Source organism: Acomys minous, assembly GCF_964271855.1.
Source record: "Acomys minous genome assembly, chromosome: 8".
NCBI classification, from domain to species: domain Eukaryota; kingdom Metazoa; phylum Chordata; class Mammalia; order Rodentia; family Muridae; genus Acomys; species Acomys minous.
The window spans coordinates 89,548,798-89,565,910 of record NC_140489.1 but is presented as its reverse complement, the minus strand read 5'-3'; the positions used below and the strand labels follow the sequence as shown (position 1 = coordinate 89,565,910).

At 49.9% G+C, this 17,113-nt stretch overlaps 1 protein-coding gene across 4 annotated transcripts; it reads left to right on the top strand.

The window, feature by feature from the left end:
* Positions 1–418: 418 nt before the first annotated feature.
* NTSR2 (neurotensin receptor 2) lies at positions 419–8,328 on the top strand. 4 transcript variants are annotated; one of them, XM_084792582.1, is made up of 4 exons: positions 419–1,071; positions 4,655–4,747; positions 6,454–6,544; positions 7,829–7,995. In XM_084792582.1, exons 1-4 carry the CDS (start codon positions 448–450, stop codon positions 7,864–7,866), a joined length of 846 nt encoding a protein of 281 aa, XP_084648708.1. In that variant the 5' UTR covers positions 419–447; the 3' UTR covers positions 7,867–7,995. The 4 variants fall into 4 exon arrangements, with proteins under 4 accessions (XP_084648708.1, XP_084648707.1, XP_084648706.1 ...); XM_084792581.1 differs by having other exon boundaries at positions 420–1,071; positions 4,655–4,921; XM_084792580.1 differs by lacking the exon at positions 4,655–4,747 and adding an exon at positions 4,748–4,928 and having other exon boundaries at positions 422–1,071; positions 7,829–8,328.
* Positions 8,329–17,113: the final 8,785 nt, after the last annotated feature.

Genomic DNA, 17,113 nt, shown 5'->3' with positions numbered 1-17,113 from the left:
TGACAGCACACAGATGAGAGAGGGAGACTGTTGCAAAGTTCAAGTCCCATGCCTGTCTGTCTGTACCTTAGCTTGAGCATCTGCATGCCAATGAACTCATTTGATTCTCGGAGAAATTCTGCAGCATGGGTAGTATTTCACTGTTGAAAAGCAAAGAAGGGGGCACAAAGGGCTTTAAAAGTTTGCCCACGGGTCATACAGCTTACCAGTGATGCTGTCCAGGTGAACCCCAAAGAATCCTCGCCCCCTTTCCACTAACACGTGCTTTTCTGGACTGAGCTGAATGGAAGAGTGATCGGAAGACTGATCTTGCTCAGTAACTCCCTCCAGGGGCGTGTCTTCTCGGCTTTGGAGGTTCCCTGAAAGGAGGTGGTGCTGGCTCACCGGGCAACTAGCCCAGGCTCTGGGCAGTGAGAGGGAGGGAGCACAGGCCACCACGAGACAGTGATGGAGACCAGCAGCCTGTGGCTCCCGAGGCCCAGCCCCAGCTCAGGGCTGAGCCTGGATGCGCGGTTGGGCGTGGACACACGGCTCTGGGCCAAGGTGCTGTTCACTGCGCTCTATTCGCTCATCTTCGCGCTGGGCACAGCGGGCAATGCGCTGTCCGTGCACGTGGTGCTGAAGGCGCGGACCGGGCGCCATGGGCGCCTGCGCTACCACGTGCTCAGCCTGGCGCTGTCGGCGCTGCTGCTGCTGCTGGTCAGCGTGCCCATGGAGCTTTACAACTTCGTGTGGTCCCACTACCCCTGGGTCTTCGGAGATCTGGGCTGTCGTGGCTACTACTTCGTGCGCGAGCTGTGCGCCTACGCCACGGTGCTGAGCGTAGCCAGCCTGAGCGCCGAGCGCTGTCTGGCTGTGTGCCAGCCGCTGCGCGCCCGCCGCTTGCTCACCCCGCGCCGCACCCGCCGCCTGCTGGCATTGGTCTGGGTCACCTCTCTGGGCCTTGCCCTGCCCATGGCGATGATCATGGGACAGAAGCACGAGGTGGAGAGTGCCGACGGGAAGCCTGAGCCCGCCTCGCTTGTGTGCACGGTGCTAGTGAGCCGCGCCACGCTCCAGGTTTTCATCCAGGTAAGGGGGGGGGGAACCCACAGTGGAAGGGAAACTTACTCCCTAAAGTTGTCCTCTGACCGCCCTCCTCCTTCGGTCCCCAACACACACTTAATCCCAGCACTTGGGAGGCAAAGGCAGGCAGATAGCTGTGAGTTCGAGGCCAGCCTAGTCTACAAAGCAAGCCTAGGATAGTCAAGGCTATAGAGAGAAACCTTGTCTGGGGGCGGGCAAAGGAGGGCCTGTGAAAAATGCAGAGTCATGTTCCATTAGACTCTGTACTTATGCCATTCCAACTATCTAGCTCTTGAATGGGTCTCCTAGAAGTCAAAGGGGGCGTGTCTCTCACCTGTCTTCTAGGGGCTGATGGGGTTTCTGGCATCACTTCCTGGACCCTCCTTGCCCATTTAGTCTCACCTGCTTTTCCCTCCTTAGTTCTGCCTGGCCCCTCTCTGGCATTTAGGTCAAGTCTTTCTTTGCTCCACCCCTTTAACTCTTCTTAACCCTGGAAATGAGCTATATTTCCGCCTCTGTCTGAAAGCCTTGCTCCCAAGGCCTCTCCTCTTCTCCCCTGCCCCACCCCCACCCCAGCATGTGACACACTCCCAGCACTTTGCAGCTTTGCGGTGCCTTTTTTGAAAACAAGTCTCACCTTTCCAAGGCTCAGGTTTCCAGCCGTTCTGCAACCCAGGGCCCTTTGAGTTTGGGCTGACACTGCTCAAGTGGACAGTGGTCCTAGGTATCACACACACACACTGGAGTAGTGAAAGAAACTAAAGCAGCCCCCCATCCACCCACCCAGGGTTCCTTCCCAGAAATCCAAAGGACCAAAGCAGGGTGCAACCAGCATCCCTTCACTACCCATGAGCACAGAGAGAATGCGGGAGGATGAGCGCACGGAAGTGCAGAGAGGCACGCTGGCCAGTGCATCAGGACATCCGTGGGATTAGGGGGCTGCAGAGATGACTGGGCCATCATATCTTTCTGCACCGAATTCCTGGCCAGGTGTGGACTGGGGTCTGGAGGGAACCGCTGAGATTTTCAAGTCCTTGTGTCCCAGAACAAAGAATCTGACTAGGGGCTACACATGCAGTGGTAGGGACAGAATGGTTTATCAGGGAAGAAAAGCTTTCCCACAATTGAAGTGGACAGAGATCAGAAGAGGAGGGAACTGTTAAAAGCTCAAGGGCGCTCTCTCTCTCTCTCTCTCTCTCTCTCTCTCTCTGTCTCTCTCTCTCTCTCTCTCTGAGGCAGGAGGGTAGAATGGCGTTGTCCTTTCACGGGTTGTTTACATAGCACCTGCCTTCTCCCACATTTGTAATTCATGACCTTTTTCTTTTCTTTTCTTCTTCTTTCTTTCTTTCTTTTTTTTTTCTTGGTTTTTTTTTCTTTTCTTTTTTTCCTTTTTTGGTTTTTCGAGACAGGGTTTCTCTATGTAGCCTTGGCTGTCCTGGACTTGCTTTGTAGACCAGGTTGGTCTTAACCTCACAGCAGTCCGCCTGCCTCTGCCTCCCCAGTGCTAGGATTAAAGGCATGTGCCACCATGCCCAGCCTCATGAGCTTTTCCTATTGCATGCTCTGTTCCTTGTGTGTAGCCATTGCTGAGGGTCACCAGCCTTTCTCTGTCATTGGTTGCTCCCCTGTTAATCCTGATACCTCTCTCTCCCCACCCTATTCTCCTGCCACAGTACAAGGTTGCAGGCCCTGAGATAAAGCTCCCTCCTTCTCTTCCTCTGTGCCAGCCATCCTGTATGTGCCCGTTGGGTTATGTGGACAGGGAGAGAGGAGTCTAGGACCTACCCAGAGGTACTTTGTCTACCCACCTGCCTATTCACCAAGAGGAATCAGGGGACCCCATGGGAAGGGCCAAGTGTGCCCATGTTTAAGCATGCTCTACAGGGCTGCCTTATCCCTAGCTGGGGGTAAGGGGATCAAATGTCTAGCAACAGCTTTTGTTTGTTTGGTTTTTGTAATGGATTTGCTTTAAGAAGGAGTTTGCCCTTTTCCAGAATGAGAGTCCAGCCATTATCTGGAAGGGAGGGAAGAAAGGAGGGAGGGAGGGAGGGAGAGGAAGCTAAGGGTTCTAGTCAGGACTCTGTTTCAAGTAATGGAAGCACAAGAAGAAACTTCAGTTTAGAGGATTCAGGACAAGGATGGTGAGCAGGAGAAGCAGGACCTTGAGTCAGAATTCCAGGTTTGCTGGCTCCCAGGAGGCCCTTTTCCTGTTCTTTGAACACAGAACCCCTGTTGGTGGGTGTTGTTCACATGCTCGTTTTGCCTGAATGCTAAAAGCATGGCACTGGTATCATGAGAGTAATTAAATGTGACCCCGTGAGAATGCCAGGAACCCAGCACAGCAGGTCCTCAGTCCACGTTCCCCCCACTTTCCTTCACCACTTATGCTCCAGAGAACTGATCTCCAGTTTGCCTTCCCACTGAAGCACTTAACCTAGGCCACCCGATGGCATGGCTCCATGCAACCTTTCCCCTTTCTCCCTCTTGGCCTCCTCATGAAGTCCCCCCATAAGCATGTGAATAACACCTATAGCCTGCAGGAGCTGCCCATGTGGCCTCCAGGATGATCACTGAGAGAATGAGTGGGGAGCAAGTACACACAAGCCACCCTCTGCTGCCTTTGCCCTGGGTCCTGTGTCCAGAGGACCTCACTTCACTTGGGCCCCATGGTGCCCCAGCTCTGGCAGGGGCTCCCTTTGGCCACAAGGTTCTGTATACTGTCCCTGCTCTTGCTGGGTAGTCTGAGAGGTGTCCCCAGAGCTAACACTTTACTGCAGCCTCCAGGGCCATCCCCTAACCTCTGAGGCTGTGATAGCAGACTGTAATTCTTTAAAAAAAAAAATTCATTTTAGTTTTAATTGTGTGTATATGTCTGGGTATATGGGTATGTCCACATGAATGCAGGTGCCTGTAGAGGCTAAAAAAAGGCAACAGATTCCCTGACTTGGAATTACAGGCTGTTATGTGCTACCCAACATGGTGCTGGGAACAGAACTCTGGTGCTCTTCACCACTGAACTATCTCTCCAGCCCATGGGCTGTGGTTTTAAAAATGAAGTTGTCTAGCCAGTGGGAGCCATTTATTTATTTTTTATTTATTTTTTTTTAATTTTTCAAGACAGGGTTTCTCTGTGTAGCCTTGGCTATCCTGGACTCACTCTGTAGACCAGGCTGGCCTCGAACTCACAGCAATCCGCCTGCCTCTGCCTCCCGAGTGCTGGGATTAAAGGCGTGTGCCACCATGTCCAGCTCAGTGGGAGCCATTTAAAGACACTGTTTGAATATAAAGACTACAAAGCAGGCTGTGGCACTCAGTGTCCTGTGTCCAGGGCTGAGAAGAAAGTGGGCTGAGGAGGTTGAGCCTCCAGTGCTGTCTCTCCTTGGAAAGTGTTTCCAACGCCTGCCCATAGGAAGTATGGCTGCTCTGTGACCTTGAGCTTGCATTGTAGCATCACAGGTCCTTAGCTTTCCTTTCCAGGCCTCCGGTCCCCCTGTTCCGCTGATGCAGATTCTGAGTACAGAGCAAACCTGATGGCCCGAGCCATGGGCCTTTGGTACTGCCCCCATAACACCCAGAATTACCTTCACAGGTGAACGTGCTGGTATCCTTCCTGCTCCCCTTGGCACTCACTGCTTTCCTGAACGGCGTGACTGTCAACCACCTGATGGCCCTCTACTCCCAGGTACCATCAGCTTCTGCCCAAGTCAGCTCCATCCCCAGCCGCCTGGAGCTCCTGAGTGAGGAAGGCCTCCTGGGTTTCATCGCATGGAGAAAGACCCTCTCCCTGGGGGTCCAAGCCAGCCTGGTGAGACACAAGGATGCCAGCCAGATCCGAAGCCTCCAGCACAGCGCCCAGGTTCTCAGTTAAGTCCTCTTCCACAATTCCCTGAGGGAGAGGAGCTCAGGTACCAGGGGTGTTTCCATCAGTTCCTGGCTGGATGACTGTGGCAAGCTATTGGCCCTCCCTGCACCTCCTTCTTCCTTGTATCTCAGGGGAGCTGTACACCCATCCATAGCTTTCTCTCCAAAGCACAGTGAGATAGTTAAAAGAAAGAACTGGAATTCTATGCATGAAAGTACATATCTGCCTAGGCAGTGGCATGCCCAGGCAGTAGCATACCCAGACAGACAGCGCCTTGGCTCTGTTTCAGAAAGTTGCACTGTGTGAGAAGGCCAAGAGTAGCAACAGTGAAGGACTGTAGTCTGGCAATTGTGGGCTCTCAGACTGGCTGGGTCCCCAAATCCCACATTCCTCTAGCTCTCCCCTCTCCCACTCAGAACACTGATCTGTTTACTTGCTTGCCTTTGTAAGGATCTGGGACAATCTGGCCTTGTAAGAGACACTTTTAAAGGGACAGGAAAACAGGTCTCTGCAAGTGCCCATCATGCCCTAGTTGCAATCTGGGCACTAGCTGAAGTCTGGGAGGATCCGATGAGACAGATCTGTGCTCTCTGCAACATCAGGGTCTTGTGGGAAAAGACGCAAGAGCTAAGTGCACTGTGATGTGACAAGCCACACAAAATCAGCACAGGAAGGTATCAGGGCTCGCTCTGTGGCTGCTGGGCAGAAGTTCCAAGAGCCGACATCTAGAGCTGTTGCCTTCACAGCTCTTTAGTGTATGGGCCAAAAAATGTTCTCAAACTTCAGAGTGCATGGCAATGCTCCAGGACACGGTAAAAGCCAGAGTTCAGGATCCAGCCATGAGATTCCAACCCAAGAGGTCCTGGGCGGATGGCAATCTTCATTTCTACCAGGGTACCAGTTAGTGCTACCGCTGCAGGGGCCACCCTGGGTTATATGTGGGTGACTGCTCATGGTGGCAGAGGGAAGGTTGTCAGAGTCCATGGGAAAGAGACAGGAGTTTCATAAGGTGGCAGCAGTGGAGACAAGGAAGGAAAAGAGTGGACAGTTAATGGGGAAGAACCCATTAAAAGGCAAGATGTGGAAAGATAGAAAACTAAGAAGATTCTGGCTTGTGGCCTGATGATGGTACCACCAGCCATCCAGAAGGAAAGGGAAGAGTACCGGGGAGCCCTTTGCAGAGCACAAAAGGCATTTGTATTATGCTGCCCATGCAGCCAGCCAGGTGGAAATATCTAACCCTACGTTGAGAGTGTGGTTTCAGTAGCCAATGGAAGATTCATGTTGTGTCCAGGGACAGGGCAGGTTCCTATCCAATAACCTTACATTTCTCTTTCCATCCTTTGGCTCTGGGAAGAGGCCACAGGAATTGCTGTTGTTGTCACCTTGGGTACATCTTCCCTGATGTAACTGAGGACATATTTGCTTTCTGTCTGCTTTTCTCTCTCTCTCTCTCTCTCTCTCTCTCTCTCTCTCTCTCTCTCTCTCCCTCCCTCCCTCCCTCCCTCCCTCCCACTGTCCTGCAGGAGCCATTGTGGCTGTGTATGTCATCTGCTGGCTGCCGTACCATGCCCGCAGGCTCATGTACTGCTACATCCCTGATGACGGATGGACCGAGTAAGTGTGTTGTGACGCTCTGGCCCCTGAGAAGACACTGTTGGGCTGGGCTGGGCTGGAGCCAGACAACAGTGCCACAGCTGCCAGGCTTTCTGGATCTTTGGCCTGTAGTCTGTCTGCTCCTGCTCAGGCTACACTCTCAAAATCTTCCAGCTATAGGTGGGGAACAAGGCATTGTGGGTTTTCTTGTTTGTTTGTTTGGAGACTAAGTCTTGTTGTATTGCCTCAGTTGGCTTAGTACTCTCTTTGTAGCCAAGCATGGCAGTCCTCCTGCCTCAGATTTTTAAGAACTGGGATAAGAGGCATGTGTCATGCCTGGCAGGATCCGGGCATTCTCTACAAACCACCCTGCCCTGGTAAGGCCATGGGTATGACAGGCCTCATAGGAAGAAGTCAGGGATATTAGCATCTTGCCACCAGAATAGACCAAAGCCTTCAGCCCAGAGAGGGAGAGGACAGCCACATTATTAAAGACTTAACTTGGTTCCATGAACCAGTAAAGACCACGTGGAGAACAGGCTGCGAACCCTCTGTTATTACCATGAGAGGAGAGAACACTTATGGGCTGGAAATATAGCTCAATTGGTACAGTGCTTGCCTAGTGTGCACGAAACCCCATGTTTGATCGCCAGCATCACATAAGCTGGGTATGGTGGTGCACATCTGTATCCCAGCATTTGTGGAGTGGATGCAGGAGGATCAGAAGTTCAAGGTTATCCTTGGCTACATAGAAAGTTGAAGGCTAGCCTGAGCTACATGAGACTCTTTTGGATGTCACTATGCCTGTGACCATCAAACGGAAGCCAAACACCCAACAGAGTAGAGATCCTATAATGACCTAGCTGTGTCCACAGACACCTCTTCCCCAGGAGCAACCAGTACCCCTCATACACATGTGCATATGGGAGCATATGCCAAGCCCTCACCAGTGCAGAGAATCTCCGTCACATGGAGCAAGGCGACTGGAAAACAATAAAACAAAGCTTCCTTTCTTAGTGAAGCCGTACCTCCTTGACCAAGAAGCACAGGGCTCCCGGCATCTCACTGACCTAGGCAGATAGCATCTGTTGTCAGGGCGACCATCTGCTATCTAGGTGATCAGTAATCACAGCCAGCCACAGAGGCTGGAATGCATCAGGAAAGGCAGCAATAGAAATTTGTACTATTTCCATTGTGCCCTGTCAACAGAAAGAACTTCCTTGCTCACCTGGCACTTTGGAGGGGATTTGCCAGCACTGTGAGGAGGTGGCCGCCTCTAACCAGACTCCTGGGTTTCCCTTCCAGCGCGCTCTATGATTTCTATCACTATTTCTACATGGTGACCAACACGCTCTTCTATGTCAGCTCGGCCGTGACCCCAGTCCTCTACAACGCCGTATCTTCCTCCTTCAGAAAGCTCTTCCTGGACTCTCTCGGCTCCCTGTGTGGTGATCAGCACTCCATGGTGTCCTTAACCCAAGAAGCCCCAGAATCACCCCCTAGTACATACAGTTTCCGGCTTTGGGGATCCCCAAGAAACCCCAGCCTGGGTGAAATCCAAGTATGAAGAGAATAAACATGGCTGCTTGGGACGTGCCCATCAGACAAGTCACGCCATCACTAACAGCCCAGGTGGGCCTCCTGCTCCAGATCAGTCACTGACCAGCGCGTGCTGCAGGCAAACCATGTAACACCTCCTGCCCTCAGCTTCCTGTTTGTGCAACAGAGTTAAAGAATAGGACCCACTGCCTAGTGATGAAGGTGCCCAGTGCCAGGCCAATACTCAATAAATTTTAGCTGTGCTATTTTTTGTTTCTCTCTCTCTCTCTCTCTCTCTCTCTCTCTCTCTCTCTCTCTCTCTCGTGTGTGTGTGTGTGTGTGTGTGTGTGTGTGTGTGTTGTATAGTCTTGTGTGCGTGCAGATGCATGGGTGCTTCTAGATGCTCATGTATGTGCTGGCCAGAGGTCAATCACTCACCTTGTTTTTGAGACATAGTCTCTCACTGGTCTTCAGCTCACCAAACATGCTAGGCTAGTCTCCCCAGCACTAGGATTACACGTGTTTCCACACCCAGCTTTTAGAAGAAAAAGAAACAAGAATAGCAACAAAAACATGAATTATGGTAATCAAACTTAGATCTTCAGGCTTGAATGACAAGGACTTTGCTGAGAGTCATCACCCCGTGCATGCTGGTCTAGTCACGCCTACTCTTATATTAGGAGTTCTGCTGGTGTCCGTCCTCTGAACATCTGCTCTGTTGCTCCATTGCAGTTTTGGTACAGCTGCCCTATAGGTTTCCACAAATGACAAACAAGTAGGCCACAGGTCCTACAGCCATGGGCTGTAGGAAAGTACTCCAGTCTCTTCGAGCTGGGGAAAGCTGCTCACAGGCAGATGCATTTTACAGGCTTTGGAAAGCTAGGGTGTCCCCAGCTTCCTGACAGCCTCCGCCTATGTGATCTTTACCGGTGGCAGCCAGGATAGCTGGCAAGACAAAGGTTGTGTGGCTGAGGGAAACAGCCGCATGCTGTGCTGGCCCCAGAGCACACAGGCCCAGCTACACTTGGGCAGCACCACCCTGGACAAAAGGCCCTGTGTGTATTAGCGAGGCTTAAGTTCCATGGACTGGCACCCAGCACCAGGCCTCCACCTCACAGTATGGCTCTGCTGTCAAGGCAAGAGAGAAAGGTATTCTTCCTGAATGTGAATATGCTATAAGGGAGGCAGGTGGCACTCTGGGCTATGAGGGGTTCCATGTGATAGCCTGTCTGCTCCCTCAAGTCTATCCAACTCAGCACCCACTATTACCCTCTATCCACCAGAGATCAGCGCTATGTGTGCTTACAGCACACACTAACTTATATACACATGTACCACATATATGATACATATATATACATACACATCATACCTCTCATGTGTCACACTCACTTCACATCATGTGTACATATCACACAGGCACCACTCAGCACTGCACACTTCTTTCACATATACATGTCCCCCATATACCCTACATGTCCACACCTCATCACATGTTACATACATGTACCACACACACCTACAACAATAGACACAACAGTCATTACATGAACATCACACTTCATGGATACACATCACCTGCCTATACATCACACACACACACACACACACACACACACAGACACACACACACACACACACACACACACACACACACACACACGTACGTACATGCTAGTAACTGCCTGAAAGGAACAAATGGCATGGGCAAGGGACAATGGGAAGTACACAGACCAGAAGGCAGGCTGCCCTGACACATAGCCTGGCTCACTGTGCTGACCTTTTTACATACAATAGTGGAGGCAACTGTTTTTCCAGCCTCAGAGTCCTTGAGAGGCAGCCAGAGGCACTGACCGTAGTTCCCAGAGCCTACTCTGATGAGGCTACTCCCCTTCAGCCTCTCCCAACCTAAGGAGGTGGGCTAAAAGAGTTGTCATCTGAATGGTAGAAGCCAGCACAGCACTGGCCTGGGACCCTTGCCATGGCTGAGGGGAAGGATGCAAGCTGGGCTTGTCTATGGATGGAAAACAGCCCCAACACTCCCTCACGTAACGTCCCCCACCCCACCCCCATGCTTTTCAACCCTCACACCGGACTGAGCCCTCTAACTCCTGTGCCTGTGCCTTTAACAGGCTCAGTGGCTCTGACATATGCTACAGTCTTGTTCTCCCAGGCTCTTGCCCAAGGCTGGGCTCCTTAGCCTACTTGTCCCCAAGCAAGACTTCACAGAGCATAAGGTGGAGTGGCTCACACAGTGAAGGCTCCAGCAGCCTATGAGGTGGCTCTGCGAACAGGTCCCACTGCCTCAGGGTAGAAATGAAGCAGCATGGCTTCCCTGGACCAGCTGCGTGTGGCTGCCAAGACCATGTAACACAAACAACATGGCTGAAAAGAACCCCCAGTGAGTCCCATACTTGTGGAAGCTGCAGATCTGAAAGTCAGGCCCCAGCTAGTCTCCTAGTTAACATCAACTGCCAACTTAAACAGCCCAGAGTTGCCTCTAGGCATCTCATTTGGGGGGTTTCCTTGATCAGATTGGCCTATCGGTATGTCTGTGGAACATATTTTTATTGCTAACTGATGTAGCAGGGCTCAGCCCACTGTGGGTGGTACCATCCCTAGGCAGGGGGTCCTGGGCTGTATAAGAAAGTAATCTCAATGGACGATTAGGAGAAAGCCAATAAACAGCTTTCCCCCACAGTTCTACCTTTAGTTCCTACCCTGACTTCACACAGTGGTGCACTGAATACTGGAAGTGTAAGCCAAGTAAACCCTTTCCTCTCCATATTGCTTTAGATCAGTATTTTACCACAGCAACAGGAAAGTAAACTAGATCAGCCCTGCCAAGCCTCCAGGGTAGGATGCATCTTTGCCTTTTCAGTTTCTGGCAGATGATCCTTGATGTTCTGTGCTGGCAGATCCATCACTCCAGTCTGCACCCCCTTGTCCCATGATCTTGGCATGTCTGTGACTCCTCAGAGAACAGCCACTTAGAGCTAACTTCACTCTGGCGCAGGGGTTCTCAACTTTCCTAATGCTGTGACCCTTGAATACAGTGCCTCATGTTGTGGTGACCCCCCCCCCAACCATAACATTATTTTCATCACTACTTCATAACTGTAATTTTGCTATTGTTACGCATCATAATACAAAGCATCTGTGTTTTCCAATGAGCTTAGGTGACCCCTGTGAAAGGGTCATTTAACCCCAAAGGGTCGCAACCCACAGGTTGAGAAACACTGCTTTGGTGCACTCTTAGTCAATTACACAGTAATGGCCCAGTAATGGCCCAGTTTCCAAATGAGGTGCTGAGGGTCAGGGCCGGTATGTCGTTGGCAGGGGGGGCCCACAATACCACTTTTGAAAAATCATGAAAACCCCTACCTTGGAGGTCAGGCATGCACCCCTGGAAAGGAACGTCTGTTGAACAGGAGCAAGCACAACACAAACACAGCCCCCGGGGCTCCAGCCAGAATACCAGAGCTTGCCAGGGTTTAATGAAGAAAGAGGGAAACTGGGGCAGAACATTCAGTGAATGACAAATGCAGTCACAGAATTGTTGTTTCTGCTCGGACACGAAGGGTGTTTTCAGAAATCTGCACTGGCATTTCTGACTATTTGTTCCATTAAGATGCTAGTCTTTTCTGAGCTGGGACATCTGCCCAGGCAAGCAGATTGAAAAAAGAAATGAAATCAAGCGACGCTGGAGGCAGCCTTGGATCATGGCCCTCCTTCAAATAAAAGCTGTCTGTGGAAGCTGAAACCAGGTCTAGTGGGTTTGGGGGCGAATTTTGGAATGAAAAGAGAGTTATAAACTTCAGTGCTGGGGTCACCAGACACTTAGCAGAAGATGCAAAACCTAAGGGGGTTTGCCATACACTCATGTTTGGTATAGACTTGTGTCCAACACACAGTCCCTGCAAGTGGGCTTCCAGTGGAAAAAATACAGGACCAATATGTTTACGCAATACAGAGCTAGAGAAGCTGACAATGCCTTCCAATAAGACGTGGCATCTGCAGAAGCAAGTTAAGATGGAAAGCAGCTGCAAGGCTAACAGGGGTGCTAACTTGAAGGTAAGATTCTGTGCCTTGCATTTTACTCTTCTACCATCAGAGCAGCCATCAGGAGGCCACTTAGCCTCTTTGCTTGTTAAGATGGCCCCAGTAAAATCTACCTCCGAGTATTGTTGCATTAATAGATTGTCATAATGGATGTTAGTCACCTAGTGAATACCTGGCACACAGCAAAACCTCAGTAGTATTTGCTACTCCTTGGGGTTTTCTCTGTGGCTAACAAACCTTCCGGGCAGCTGGGTAACCTGGCCAAAGGACAGAGGCATGAGTCCAAGGCTCCTGGTTCCCATCATTGCTCTCCTCACCCCTACCCCCGCCCCTCATGGTACAGCGAGAACTCCCACTTACCTACTGTCATGAATGCTAAGTCTCCGGCATTTCTCATCTTTCCTGGTAATATTCCTTACATTGCTGAAAGTGTTTGGGTAGTTTCTCTCTTTAGGAGGCACACATGCCAAAAAGGCATTTCTGAGCCCAGATGATAAGGAACAGAGAATACAGCTCTAAAGTCAGGAACTAGAGGCCACCGTGTCACCACATATGTTCATGTCACTTAGCCATGAAGACCTGCCAAGCATATACTTGGAGCCCCAGCCTCTGGAGGACCTAGGCTGAGTTGTACTCAGGCAACAGTGAGTTCCATGTTTGGTTTGGAGAATTCCACTTGTGTTTTGAGGATGTTCTAGTTGGTTGTGTCTAAGTGTAAGGCCTCCAGGACTGTGAGTAGTAACTGACTTAGAATAACTAAGAGTCTCAACAACCTGGGTATCCCAGCAAGGATGCTTATGGACCTTGGAATGCTCCCTAGATGAAGACACTGGATGTTAAACAGACAGTTGTGTTTGAGGCTGTTGGAGACACTTGAGTGTGTCTTTGAATGTGCAAAATGACAAGTGTGTAAGAGTCTATGACACTGCCTCTCCTATCAGAATGTCTATAGTGGAAAGAACTCAAGACATCAGGAAAAAACATGGGGAAAAGTACAAATCTTAGGACCCCACCAACTATATAGATACTAAAATTTTTAAGCAAACTTTGACACATGCTCTGTTACCAAAATAGCAAGCTAAGCCTTCTAGTTCAGAACAAGTGGAAAGGCTCAGGCTATTTGCCCAGCATGCATGAAGCCTTGATCCCCAGCACATAAATCTGGCTATACTAATGAAACCCCTCCAAACACTGTTTGCTGAGTTTCTAGAGATACAGAAATAAAGAAAATGACCATGTTCCGAGAGAACACACATGATAATTGATTGAAAGATGGGCCAATGCTAAGAAAAGCTCAGGCAAGATGACATCACCAGTGTGAGCCAGACAGTTATGGATAGATCAAGTCCTCGCTGGGGTGCAAGACTGACCTATACAGTGCCTCCTTGTGTGGCCTATTTCTTGCAGGGAGAGAAGATAACATTTGCCAAACACTTAGAACAGGGTGGAGAAAGTGTTAGATAGATGGTAAGAACTAAACATGTATTTTATTAAATGCATGAAAATGAACACACTTCATATGCCCGGTGGGTAAAATTGGCAGATCTCAGACACGGAGCTCATCTTTCTTGCCTCAAGGAGTCCAAGATGACCAAATAGAAAAGCATATATAGGCAAAACAAATGTCTGAGCTGGAAACTCAAGAAATTAAGAAAAAAAAAAAGTGCTCCACTCTGGGCGTGCCCATTTCTGTCCCAGGGCTACAGATACAAAGGAAGAGAGGGGACATCGTAATAAAGGTTAAAAGCAGTGCTGAGTCTTTTGGGAGAAAGGAGACAGGAGAGGCTTGTTCTGCTAAGAGAGAAGGGTATGGCAGAGAGAAAGGCCAGGAGCACTTGAGCATGAGGAAGAGGGGTAGCGGGAGCTCTGGCTTTCACCAGAGTTGGGAAGGTAATGCTACAGAAACAACCATGGAGACAGGCCACTCCCCTGGGAGGGAGGCTCCATGGCCCCATACAGTTCTCCAGCTGAGGAGCTATGGCTGCAAAGCAGCTGCACGGGTGTGAGGGTCTGAGAACAGCTGTCAGCTGCTACAGCGGCGGGGGTGGGGGGGCATGATTAAATGAATAGGGCTGCCATCTTACTAAGTGTCACATTTAGTATTGTCAACCTCAGAGGATCTAGAACACGTAGGTTAATGTTGTCAAGTTCTAGACACGTTGGTAGGAACTTTTCTAGACTGGGTGAGCTGATGTGACGCTATCCACCCTAAGTGTAAATGACACCATTCTGTGGGCTGGAGCCCCATGCTGAATGAAAAGAAACAGAGCTGAGCACCAACATTCATCTCTCTCCACTGTCTGACCATGGATGCAATGTGCCCAGTTGCCTCACGCATCTGCCACCATGCTTCCCCACCATGATAGTCTACACTCTCAAACGGGTTGGCCAAAACAACCCCTTCCTCATTAAGTGGCTTCAGCCAAGTAATTTTCACAGCAAGTGTTAGCATGCAGGCGATTGAGCTGGCCTGCCTTAAGGGTCCTAGCGATTGCTTACATCATCACCTGCCACAGCCCAGCGCACCAGGTGTATGCAAATATAAGGGCCCCAGCCACCACCACCCAGCTCTGTTACAGCTCCCCATCTCTCTCTGTTCCAGGTGCCCCCTTTCTCTCTTGCTCCCTCCCTGGCCCCGCCCCTGCCCTCATGGCTTGCTTCCTCCCTCTGTACTTTCTCCAGGCACTCCTCTCCCCCCATAAACTTCCTTATACAATATCTGTTGTGTGGCCTAATTCCTCAGGGAGTGTGCTTTGGCATTGGCCGCCATAGTACCCTCCTGCTGCCTCATGATTATATAACATAACAGCAACAAGCAAAGTAGGTAACACACTTAGGTTTCTCACCATAAAAGGAGTCATTTGATAGTGGAGCAAGCAACCAGAATTGAATCTGAGGCCACAGGATCTGTGATCCAACAATTAGGCTATGTCTCAACAACAAGTGAACTCTGAGATCTCAAGAGCTTAAATAGGGGGAGGGGGGCTGATGGGGCGTGTCATGGGTTCCTGTCATAGAACACCATTAAGGGGAGGAAAATAGCTCTGTTCGTGGTCCTGCCTCCTTCCATTTCTTGGGCCTCCCTTCTAAACACACAGCCACGTCCTGGGGTCAACACACAGGTTTTAGAAGCACTGTAAAAGTCAAGCACTAAGTAGGCAGAAAACAGTCTTAAAAAGGAGAGCAAGCTTTTCACTAAGAATTTTTCATCTTCCCGAGAGATCGGCCATGTTAATCACAGACTTAAGGGGCAAGCCCTGTTCGGTAGAGATTCCCAAAGTCTGATGTTCCCTCTCCCTGATGGGAATATCATTAATAGCACACTTCTAATTTCTTGCTGCTTCCTCATTTACCCATCCCCACGGGCAGGGCAGGCGGAGTGCTAGTTTAAGGTGTTCGGCAGGGAGGCAATAGCATGCATAGCTTAGCATTTTACACTCTCTCTACTGTTAGATCTCAAAGCCCCGGGCAAAGAGCTGAGATGCCTATTAACATATCAAAGCTGGCCTGGCTGGCAAGTTCTCCCAGCATCCCTCAGTCCCTACCTGTTACAGGGTCTTCCTTTGTTGGCATACCCTGCCCACTACTCTGAACTCACCCTCCCAGGGGATAACATCCCTCCCTGCCACATTCTTACCTATATAATTAAGCCATTTTGGCTATTTGGCTATAGCCAAAATGTTGGTCTCTTGGCCTGGGCCTCTTCTTGGTGTGTGTCTTCTCTCCTGCTCTCTCTACCCCTCTGAAGGTCTGGTTTGGTCTCCTGGCATGTTCAGCCTGGACACTTCCCTCTGCCTGCTTTTTCCCTTATATCCCCAATAAAAATCCTTTCCATACTTTAGAAGTAGTCACGTCCTCCACTTCTAATTCATTTTTTTCATTCTTCGCACTGCATGTTATCAGCATTTTGTACTTGTGACAATTCCTCCTTTAGCTAGCTTGTGGCAGTGTCCTCATGTGGCAAAGCACTGTGGTCATTGTCACCCCAGGTAACTGCCCATGGAGGCATTTAGTCTTACTTTCCACGATCTGTGGTGGATCTTTATGTTTTGGACACATTATCACTTCACTTCTTTCTGATTTTCATTTTACTTGCTTCATGAGATCCGGGTCCCTGTATTCATCTCCACACAGCTCCCTTTTCCTCTCACTATATGGTGTTTCCTGTTTTTTTTTTTTTTTTTTTTTTTTGGTTTTTCGAGACAAGGTTTCTCTGTGTATTTTTGGCTGTCCTGGATTTGCTTTGTGGACCGGGCTGACCTCGAACTCACTGCGATCCACCTGCCTCTGCTTCCCGGGATTAAAGGCATATGCCCAGCTCTGGGTCTTTGTTGTATTCATTTCTGCAGCTTCTGTTCCTTTATCTTGTTCAGCTGTCCTGCCAGTGCACTTCACATGACTGTGGAGGCTGACTATGTTCTCTTTTCTCCAGCTCAGTGGTTCTCAACCTTTCTAATGCTGTGACCCTTTAATACAGTTCCTCATGCTGTGGTGACCACGCCCAAACATAAAATTATTTTGCTGCTACTTCATAATTATAATTTTGCTAGTTATAAATCAAAATGTAAATATCTGATGTGCAGGATAGCTGGGGGGGGGTCTCGACCCACAGGTTGAGAACCACTGCTCTAATTTGCTTTGTGTTTGGGTACTGTATCATAGCAAAAGCAAAGTAGCGCCGTCGATCCCACCTTTTGCCTTGACACTGGGCCTTTACTATGTATGCCAGCCACAAGCTGCAGGGGACTCCATTTCCATCTCCCATCTCACTACAGGGACGCTTGCATTACAGATGTGCAACCACACCCATCTTTACACGAGTGCTCTGAACTCAGGTCCTTGAGCTTACACAGCAAGTATTTTTTTTTCCCCAAAGTATACTGTCATGCCATGAGACTGTAAGCAGGCAGTCCCAGGAAATCACTGGCTAACCTTTGCCTCCTCGAGACAATACGGTCAGTACCCATCACACAAACAAGAAGTGCATTA

Bases quoted from the DNA above. Each gene is read 5' to 3' on its own strand.
- NTSR2 (XM_084792579.1), top strand. From the start codon at position 448: ATGGAGACCAGCAGCCTGTGGCTCCCGAGGCCCAGCCCCAGCTCAGGG. The intron at 4,929-6,453 runs GTTAAGTCCTCT...ACTGTCCTGCAG, and splicing joins GCACAGCGCCCAGGTTCTCA to GAGCCATTGTGGCTGTGTAT. The intron at 6,545-7,828 runs GTAAGTGTGTTG...TTTCCCTTCCAG, and splicing joins CCTGATGACGGATGGACCGA to CGCGCTCTATGATTTCTATC.